The sequence below is a fragment of the Calidris pugnax genome, unplaced genomic scaffold, assembly GCF_001431845.1.
Source record: "Calidris pugnax isolate Ruff unplaced genomic scaffold, ASM143184v1 scaffold480, whole genome shotgun sequence".
Taxonomy (NCBI): domain Eukaryota; kingdom Metazoa; phylum Chordata; class Aves; order Charadriiformes; family Scolopacidae; genus Calidris; species Calidris pugnax.
In genome coordinates, this window is record NW_015091200.1 from 127,232 (window position 1) to 137,274 (window position 10,043).

General features: G+C 60.1%; 1 protein-coding gene across 2 annotated transcripts; it reads left to right on the top strand.

Annotated features, from left to right (window-relative positions):
* The first annotated feature begins 2,173 nt into the window (after nt 1-2,173).
* On the top strand, nt 2,174-8,080 carry LOC106898439 (chromosome unknown open reading frame, human C15orf39). 2 transcript variants are annotated; one of them, XM_014959686.1, is made up of 3 exons: nt 2,174-5,304; nt 5,821-5,858; nt 6,595-8,080. In XM_014959686.1, the coding sequence occupies exons 1-2, from the start codon at nt 2,229-2,231 to the stop codon at nt 5,856-5,858; spliced, it is 3,114 nt and encodes a 1,037-aa protein (XP_014815172.1). In that variant the 5' UTR covers nt 2,174-2,228; the 3' UTR covers nt 6,595-8,080. The 2 variants fall into 2 exon arrangements, with proteins under 2 accessions (XP_014815172.1, XP_014815171.1); XM_014959685.1 differs by having other exon boundaries at nt 5,821-5,854.
* Nucleotides 8,081-10,043: the final 1,963 nt, after the last annotated feature.

Here is a 10,043-nt window from a genome sequence, read left to right on the forward strand (position 1 = left end):
CCAACCCCGAGCATCGTCACCACGTGGAAGGGACTGCATCTCCCGGGGGGATGGATTGAAACACCACCCTCTCTCTTTGGGGAGATCCCTCTTGGGCACTGATGGGTGGGGAGAGCTGGAGGGGAAAATAACCCAGTTTGGGATCCCCCCTCCCGCTTCACATCCTCCCAGTCGGGGTGTAAGGAACGCCCTTGGCTGATTTTGGGGGGTGACATGGAGCCGGCTTCTCCTCCTGGGCATGGCCCCCCGAAATATCTCAGCCAGCAGCAGCACTGGTAGGCTGGGGTTCAGAGGGACAGTGCAGGTGGACCTGTTTGGCCATGCTGGGAGGATACTGGGTGATGTTTGGCCATGCTGGGAGAAGCTGAGCCATGGTCCAGTGATGCTCAGGCAGGTTGTGGGTCTTGCTTGGGTGACGTACATGATGCTCAGGTGATGCTGGGGGGACACTGGGTGAAGGCCTAGTGATGGTCTTGGCGCTCAGGCGATACTCAGGTGTCTCAGTGGGATGTTCAGGAGATGGTGGGCAGTGCTGGAGGGATGGTGGGTGACACTGGGAGATGCTGGGTGGACACTGGGTGAAGGCCCAGAGGTGCTCTTGGGGCTCAGGCGATGTTCAGGTGTCTCGGTGGGATGCTCAGGAGATGGTGGGCAGTGCTGGAATCTCAGTGAGATGCTCAGGAGATGGTGGGTAGTGCTGGAGGGATGGTGGGTGACTCCAGGAGATGCTGGGGAGATACTTGGGATGCTGAGGAGATACGTGGGATGCTCAGGAGATGTTGGCCAGTGCTGGCAGGATGGCGGGTGACTCCAGGAGTTGCTGGGGAGACACTTGGGATGCTCAGGAGACGCCGGGCAGCACTGGGGGGATGCTGGGTGACTCTGGGAGATGCTGGGGAGATACTTGAGGTGCTCAGGAGATGGTAGCCAGTGCTGTAGGGATGGTGGGTGACTCCAGGAGATGCTGGGAAGACCCTTGTGCTGCTGAGGGGACACGGGCGATGCTGGGACGTTCTGCCAGCTCCACCTGCTGGCACGCCCCGCCTGACACTGGGGGCCAGCACCCGCGCCCCACCGCAGCAGCAGCAGCCCCAAAATCTGAAGAGACCCCAAGGGAGAGGGTCCCCCTGAGCTGCCGGCTGCTGCGTTGGGGGAAAAGCCTCAAATGAGCTGGAGAGACCCCCCGGGGGTGGAATTTGGGTCGCTCTGTGATGGTGCCACAGTCTGCCGGCTCTTCACCCGAGCTGACCCGGCTCGGCTCCCCGCTGCCTGCAACAGACGCTCTTTGAGGCTTGGAAACCAAAGCGGCCGGAGCTTTTCCGGGCTTTTCCAAGGAGCCGGAGAGAGAAAAGCTCGGCCAGCCTGCCAGGATCCCCCCCAGCCTGGCTTCGGGCTCCCCCCTGGGCTGGTGCAGGGCTGCAGGGCCAGCACCGAGGGAGGGCAGCTCCTGACCGGATCCCTGACTTCCACGCCCAGGATCAGACCTTGTTTCCCAAGTGGGGTGGGTGGGCTGGCGTTCTGTAGGATCCGTGCCAAGTGCTGGGAGGATGGAGAAGGGAAGCAAGTTCCTGTTGCCCTTGGCAGAGGCTGCCTGGGAGACGAGCGGGGCTTTCCACGGCTCCCCTCCTCTCCTTTCGCCTGCCAGCGGGATGCTGAGCACCACAAATGAAAAAGGAAAAGCTGCCTCCTCTCCTTTCTCCTGCCAGCGGGATGCTGAGCACCACAAATGAAAAAGGAAAAGCTGCCTGTGAAAAGCAACATGCTTTCTCCAACCACGGTGACTTTTGGGGGGCTCTTGGCAGACCCTGGCACCCCGTGCTGTTCCACTGCGGGCTGAGGGCTTTCCGTGGGGACTTGCTTTGCTCATGGTGTATTTTAGAATCATAGAATGGTTTTGGTTGGAAGGGACCTCAAGGATCATCAAGTTCCAACCCCCTGCCATGGGCAGGGACACCTCCCACCAGACCAGGTTGCTCAAAGCCCCATCCAGCCTGGCCTTGAACCCCTCCAGGGATGGGGCAGCCACAGCTTCCCTGGGCAACCTGGGCCAGGCTCTCACCACCCTCATAGTAAAAAATTTCTTCCTGAGATCTAATCTGAATCTTTTTTCTTCCAATTTAAAACTGTTTCCCCTTGTCCTATTTTCTCTCTCTCTCTCTCTCATTCAGGAAGGCCAGCTCACCTCTCCCACCACACACCCTGCTCTGGACACCAGCAGCACCGTATAAATGGCCTCAAAACGTCACTTGGAGTCCCTGGACCCTGTGATTTTCAACAAGCTACCTCGGCTGGAGACGGAGCCCGCTGCCACCACCACCTTCTGCAAATCCAGCCCCGTGCCCACCCCTGCTCCCGAAAACCATTTCAACTACAAGGGCTCCTACTTCGCCTGCCCCCTGCAGAGCCCCGATGGCCCCGAGCAGCCCTTGGGGCACTGGAGCCCTGCGGCCACCTACCTCCACTATGGCCCTGGGGCTGGCAACCAGCCCGTGCCGGCGGAGGGGCCACTGGTGGGCTGCCTCCTGTACCGCCCCGAGAGCCTGGGGACCGGGCTGCAGCCCCCCCCGGCCACCCAAAAGGGCAAGGACAACCTGATGCGGGAGCTGCTGGTGGCCAGGGAGAAGTGGCCCAGCTCGCCACCAGCTACCGGACACCCCTTCCCGGTGAAGAAACCGGTGGCGGTGAACAAGGCGGCCCCCCTGGCTGTCCCCAAGCCTGTGTACAGACCCCCCGCCTGCTTCTTGGACCCCAGGGTGGCCCTGCCGCTGGGACCCCGGGGGCACAGCCTGCAGCAGAGACCGGGGGACACGGACTGGGGTCTGCCTGCTGCCACCCCCCCAGCCGGCCACCCCCTCCACCCTGGCGACGCCGGGCTGCACAAGAGGGGTCCCCACTCTGAGCACAGCCTCCTGCCGCTGCACCCCAGCCTGGTGCTGCCCACCAAGGAGAAGGTGGGCTCTCCCCTCGCCTTCTCCCCCTACTACACCGCCTTCGAGAAGTACAGGGGCAACAACCCCTTGCTGGAAGCTGGTTGCCCCGTCGCCCACGGCCAGAGGAAGGTCCCCAGCCTCAGCCCGGACCCCTGGCCCAAGCTCCAGCCCCCCGTTGCCAGCCCGGCGTACCGGGAGAGACCACCAGCATGCTACCCCCACACCCACTACCCGCTGCCCCTCCATAAGGCTGCCTTCCTCTACCACCCCCCGCCACCTCCCACCGCCGAGCCACAGCCCTACAAAGCCTTTGGGTTTGCGGGGAGCGGGGAGCCCTTTCCCAGCTCTTACCTGAAGCCCCAAGCCCCACGGAGCTTCTTTCCCACCCCCTTGGACACCTACGTGCCGAGGGCGGCCGGCACCGGCGCGGTGGCATCCCCTCCAGGGCTACCAAGGGACTCTGAGCCACCGCGGCGAGCCGGCTACTTGCCGAGCCCCAACTTTGCCTTCAGCCCCGGTGACACGGCCGTATCGGGGACCTCCTTCGCCGGCGCCGAGCCGGAAAGTCCTCGGGGACGAGGGGCGGGCAGCAGGCACCACAGCGCCTTCCAACCCGTCTGCACCCCCGAGAAGGTGCCCGAAGGCTCCAGTGAAGGGTTTTCTAAAGGAGAAAGGAGCTGGGGGAAACCCAACCCAGGGGAGCAGGACCCCACTTACCACCCCGGGAGGAGGACGGCCAGCCCGGCCCCACAGGAGACCCCCCGTGGAGGACCACCAGCTCCCATCGTCACAGGGAAGGGACATGCCTGCAAGGTCAAGGATGCAGCCAAGGAGCTCGTCCCCCCTTCTCCGGCCACCTCCCCCCCAGAGGGGCTGAAAGCCCCGAGGGAGAGTGAGGTTTCTCCTTCCTCCCCACCCATGCCGGTCATCAACAACGTCTTCAGCCTGGCACCTTACCGAGACTACCTGGAGGGGACCGAGGGCTCAGCCCGGGTCCCCTTCTGCAGGGAGCATCCGCAGGGGGACACCCCACCCCGAAATATGGGGGGCCGCCGGGAGCCCACAGCCCTTGGTGACACCTCGGTGACATCCAGCCTGCTGCCCGCAGGGACGGTGGCCAGCCAGGGGCTGAAGACAGGGAGCGGCGTGGTCCAGAGCCAAGAGGAACGTTGTCATGGAAAGGTCCCCGAAAAACCAAAGCTCACACCCCGAGAGCCGGGGTCCCGGGAGGGCAGCCCTGGTGGGGTGAGGAGTGGGGAGCCGCCCCCTGAGGACATCGTGCTGGACCTCAGCTTGAAGAAAAAAGCTGGGGAGACCCAGGGACCGGTCGGCCGCGCAGAGGGGACACCGGACACGGGGGATGTGGAGGAGGAAAAAGATGGTCCAGGGGGGAAGGTGAGGGTGGGAGAGGGGGCCAAGCCCGGGGGGCTGCCTGTGCTGATCGAGGTGGGCTCCGGGGACAGGAGCAACTTCCAGAGCTCGGCCACCTTCATGTTCAAAAAATACAAGATCCTGCGCTCCCGCCTGCCCACCACTGTGCCCCCCCGGCCGGCCAGCAGCCCCTGTGCCCCCCAGCCCAGCCCACCGCCCCTAACCCCCTTGGCCAGCATCCCCACACCACCGCAGACCCTCCCTGCCTCCCCACCGGCCAGCAGCCCCCCAGCCCCACAAGTTGGTCCCTCAGCTCTGCAGGGGGCTCGCCCAGACCCACAGCAACCCCCGCCGCCCGAAGCCCCCCGTGTGGTGGGAGAGGAGAGCGTCTTGCTGGCCGGGCAGTGTGAGCCCCCTGGCCCGCAGACCTCCGCCGGCCAGTATTTCAGCAGCCTCCACACCTTGCTCTGCGACGTTATTTCGTGCTCGGTGTCCAGGTCCTCCCCGGAGCTCCTGCGGGAGTGGTTGAAGAAGGCAGAGGTGGTGGAGGAGCTTGGAGAGATGCCCAAATCCCCCCCCAAACCCAAGAACGGCTCCAGGATCCCTGAACCTCAGAAGCCCACCAAAGGCAAGGAGATCTGGTTGGCTTTCCAAGACGTGCCCACTCTCCTCACCAACCTGCTGTCTCAGCTGGAGACCTTCATGTTTGCTCGCAAGTGTCCTTTCCCCCACGTAGTCCGGGCAGGGGCCGTCTTCATCCCCATCCACGTGGTGAAGGAGAAGCTCTTCCCCAAGCTCCCTGGGGCCTCCGTTGACCAAGTGCTGCAAGAGCACAAGGTGGAGCTGCGCCCCACCACGCTCTCCGAGGAGAGGCACCTGAGGGACCTGGAGCTGAAGAGCTGCACCTCGCGCATGCTGAAGCTCCTGGCCCTCAAGCAGCTCCCCGACATCTACCCAGACCTGCTGAACCTCTACTGGCACGACTCCATCAGGCAGCAGCTCGGTAGGTAGCCCGGCATTTCCCGTGGAGGGCTGGTGACACCAGTGGCTCCCTGGGACTCTTCCAGGGAAGCTCCAGTCGCATCTGCCTCCTGGATGCTGCTGTTTGGTGGGAACATCCATCACTTGCGTAGTCCCTCAGCATCCTTGTCCTACCAAGGGTTCTGCAGAGTGGAATACTTAGCTTTTCTCCATGGGTTGTGGAGGGACAAAGCTTGAGCTGGGAATGGTGATGGAGCTGGGGGTGGTGGTGGAGCTGGGGGTTGTCATTGCCCACCTGGGTGAGAACAAATCATCGCTGGGGTGTTGAGGAGGTGGTGGTCACCTCCAGGCCACCTCTCTCCCTCCAAGGGCAGTGGGGCTGGGTGGCTCGGGAGCATGCTGGGAGTGGGACAGCATACACCCTACGTGTAGACCTGTCACCCCAGGCTGTCCCATCCCACCGGTGACAGTCCTCCCCCAACCCTGACGCCCTTTTGCTGCTGCTCAAGATCATGGCCAACAACTTGATGTCTTACAGGTTCAAGCGGACAGGCCGGCCAGCCCCCCTCCAAGTAGGTAACTCTCCTTGCGTGTGTGTTTATACGTATTTCTGGGGTTTCTGTGTAGTTCTGAGAAGGTGCATTATCTATTTCTGTGTCTTTGCTGTGACGAGGGGCTGGCTGCAGAGGAGCTCACCAGTGGCCCCGCTGCCCGGGCTGGGCTGGAGGGGGGGATTTGTGGCTGGAGGGGGGGGGGTGGTGGTGGAGCTGGGGGTTGTCATTGCCCACCTGGGTGAGAACAAATCATCGCTGGGGTGTTGAGGAGGTGGTGGTCACCTCCAGGCCACCTCTCTCCCTCCAAGGGCAGTGGGGCTGGGTGGCTCGGGAGCATGCTGGAAGTGGGACAGCATACACCCTACGTGTAGACCTGTCACCCCGGGCTGTCCCATCCCACCGGTGACAGTCCTCCCCCAACCCTGACGCCCTTTTGCTGCTGCTCAAGATCATGGCCAACAACTTGATGTCTTACAGGTTCAAGCGGACAGGCCGGCCAGCCCCCCTCCAAGTAGGTAACTCTCCTTGCGTGTGTGTTTATACGTATTTCTGGGGTTTCTGTGTAGTTCTGAGAAGGTGCATTATCTATTTCTGTGTCTTTGCTGTGACGATGGGCTGGCTGCAGAGGAGCACATCAGTGGTCCCGCTGCCCGGGCTGGGCTGGAAGGGGGGATTTGTGACTGGAGGGGGTCGGGGGGGATTATTCAGGACGGGGAGGTGAAGACCCTGCTGTCCCCAACCGCTCTTTCCTCTCCCAGGTAGCCCTGGCATGAAGGCACTGGAAGTTGATGGCAACCGATGGCCATGAACTGCACGAAAGACAAGGAGGCACTAAGGAACGTGCCGAGGGCAATGTCCAAGCTGCCCAACCACGAGGACAGGAAAGGGAAGGTCCCCAGAGTGGGGTCCCCTCCGGCAGTGACATGGATGCCAAGATGGAGTGGTTGACCACCAGACAACCTGGGGAGAGATGCTTGGCTCCCACTGGCGAGGTGGCTGTGTCCCAGGGTGGCAAGAGGTCCTCCTGGGATGCTGGTGCCTGGAGGCCACGACAGCTCAGGGACACTCCAAGGCCACACGAGCCAGAGAGGCTCCAAGGCCACAAGCAGGGATGGTCACAGCGTGGTCCCCTGGCCCCAGGGGTGGGCTCAAGCCCATTTTGGGGCTTCATTTCTTTTAATGCATCACCTTTTAGTGCGTCTCCCATCTCCATCCACGACCAGGCTGGAGCTGGGAGAGAATGGTGGGAGTCCCAGTGGAGCTGGAGGGCTGGGGCAGCCTTGGGTACCCACCAAAGGAGCATGGAAATGGCCACACCACCGTCCCCAGCCGTGGAGAAAGGCTGGCTACTGCAGGGATGACTTGCTACGTCCCCTCCTCTCTCCTCTAACTCGCCCCCTCCAGCTTTATCCACACCGTTCCCAACAAACCAACCTTCCTCCTGGGCTGTCATCTTCATCCAGAGGCTTAACACCACGTCGAGGGTGGAGGGAATCACAACTTCTGTAGTTACAGGACTGATTTTTTTTTTGTTGTTGTTGTTTTACACGAAGACATTTTAAAAATGTTACAAACTCACCTTCATAAGGAGCTGCTGCCTTCCGGTTACGTGTTGGTTGGTTGTTTCGTTGTTTTTTTTTATAAACATACAGTAATTTATACTTGTTTTTTTATTTAAACTCAACGGCTGCACCCGTTTACTGTGCCTGGGAGCGGTGCTGCTCGGGCTGAGAGCTTTGGCCCCGATTGTAGCTGAAAGAGGCTGCAGGAAAGATCCAGAAACCGTGCCAAGAAACCCAAACCCCTTTGCAGCACAGACACCAGCTGCCCCAAAGGAGACGCACCCCTGGGGACAACCCTTGGTGGCAACGAAGATGTGGAGGACCCAGGTGTGGCTGGAGGGGCAGGAGAGAGGAACGATGCCGTGAGACCTTGGAAGGAGAGATCTTTTCCATCTTGGGAGGGCCTGGAAGTTGGTGGGCATCCCAGGAGGGACCCCGGCAGCCGAGGACAGACGGACGGATGGGTGGACGGATGGACGGGTAGATGGGTGGATGGAGGGTCCACAGCAGAGGCCTTACAAACTCGACACTCAGGTGTTTTTTTTCCCAGCTGATGCGGGGCGTGGAGGAACAAAACGAGGATGACGATGATTATTATTATTAATTTTATTTCACTACAGGAAATATTTATTTTAAACTAAGAAAATGGCGGGGAAAAAAAAAAAAAAAAAAAAAAAAAAAAAAAAAAAAAAATGTACCCAAACTGTACTATAGACTTTTTCTAGCCCAAGGGCTAGGGAGGCGGTGGCTGCCGCATCTCCTGTGGGTGCCTTGCTGGTTTTCTACTGGGATGTACTGGTTGCGCAGGGGACGGAAAGGGGGGGACCCTCACTCTCCCTTGCCATGCCGGGTCCGTGCGTCGCGTTGTAAAGCGATTTGGAAAGCAGTGTTTGTTAATAATGCTGTAATTTTTATATATATATATATATGTGTGCGTGTATATATATATATATATAAGGTTTCAGGGAAGAACGTTCCTTCACTTTATTTAATATTTTGTAAGAATACGAATTTTAAGAGGTGCCTCGCCTGATTAAAAGGGTTTGGCTCATTTTCAAACATGCCGTGCTTCCGTCTCTGCTTGGCAGCGTGGCCACCATGGCACCTTTCTGGGGACCTTGGGGGGGTGGGGGGGCCCAAATCAGTACCCAGCATCTCCCAGCTGGCTGGGGGGGCCACCAAACCCTGCTGGAGATGTGCTTGCCTGCTTCTCCCTGCAACGAGCCACAAGGGATGTTCTCAGCCCCTCCGTCCCATCATCGGAGGGCTGGAACCAGTATCCAACCCATTGATGGGGGTCAGGGTGGTGGGGGTGCAGGACCCACCTCCCAGCACCCACTTGCTGCTGGGGTGACACACCCCCAGGCTGCTTCACCCCTGAGACATCCTGCCCCTCGTGAGCCTCCATCAGAAGCATGAAATCTGCCTGCTCCTGAAGCCAAACACCCCAAGCCATCTTTTTCAACCCAAATTGCTCCAGCCTGGCAGGGGACCAGCCACTGCCACCACCTGCTCCCTGCAAACAGGGCATTTTGAGGAGCAGTTGTGATGTTTGGGGCTGGTGCTTGGGGGCCAACCTGCCTGGAGAAACAGGCACGCACACTACTTCCTCTGCCAAGGGCTTAATGAGGAGCCGAGGGAAGCTGGGACCCCTCCAGCCAGGTGAAGAGCTTCACCTGGGGGAGTGCAAATTACTCAGTGTGTTAATTGGGAGCAGCTGGAATGGAACCACCCCCCTGGGAAATGAGATCAGAGTGGAGGGCTGGGGTGGGGGCTTGGTGTTCTCTTCTCTTCAGGTGCTGCTGGGTAAGGGGTGGTGGTGGGCTGTCATCTTGGTGTCCCTGGTGGGGCTGTCTGAGCCAAGGTGGGTTGTTTGGGCAAGGAATGAGGTCATGTCTGAGCCCGAGGCTGGATCCAACCCTGCTCTGTACCAGGAGATGCTGAGGCTCAGCACAAGCTTGGCTGAGCTGGAGAAGCTGCTCAGTGCTACTGGAGACCAGGGAGATGTTTTGACCAGGGGCCTCCTGGCTCTGGTGTGTGGGATGCTCTGGGGCCAGGTCACTGGGGTGGGCTGGGGGAGCTTGGAGGGCCCCAGTCTGAAGGTCCTGCTGTACCTCTCCACAGCTGTACTCTCCCCATGGCCTCTCCCAAGCAGTGTCCAAGGGTAGGACCACCAGACCCCACCATCAGCCAAAAAGGATGTTCTGGGGCAAGAGGCAAGGGGCTGTGGTTCTTGGAGGACATTTAGTGGCAGCAGCTCTGTGGGAAGGTCTCCATGGCTTACCACTGGACTGGACTGGACAGATTGTGGCTCCAGTTGCCAGGTGAAGATGCTCCTTCCCCTGCTTGCCTCTGTGACGACCAGCTGGATGAGGTGGGAGATGGTGAGAGCAGGAGCATCCCCCCGACACAGAATAGGAGATGAGATTGAGATGAGATGATGGGCAGCCCACCTCCCCTTTGGGGACAGCTTTAGAGAACCAGCCTCCTCCCATTTCACACCCCACCAAAAGAGAGATGTTAGATGGCTTTATCTGGAGCTTCAGACACTTTCAAACAGGGATCCCTTGGGACAATGACTCTGGGGAGGGAGTAGAGCCCCTCACAAGATCTGTCTGGAGCACTTTGCTGAGCAAACCCTTCCC

What these genes read in the sequence shown, in the direction of transcription:
- LOC106898439 (XM_014959686.1), top strand. Translation starts at nt 2,229, where the DNA reads ATGGCCTCAAAACGTCACTTGGAGTCCCTGGACCCTGTGATTTTCAAC. An exon ending in CTCCATCAGGCAGCAGCTCG is followed by an intron (nt 5,305 to 5,820) that starts GTAGGTAGCCCG and finishes GATGTCTTACAG; the next exon opens with GTTCAAGCGGACAGGCCGGC.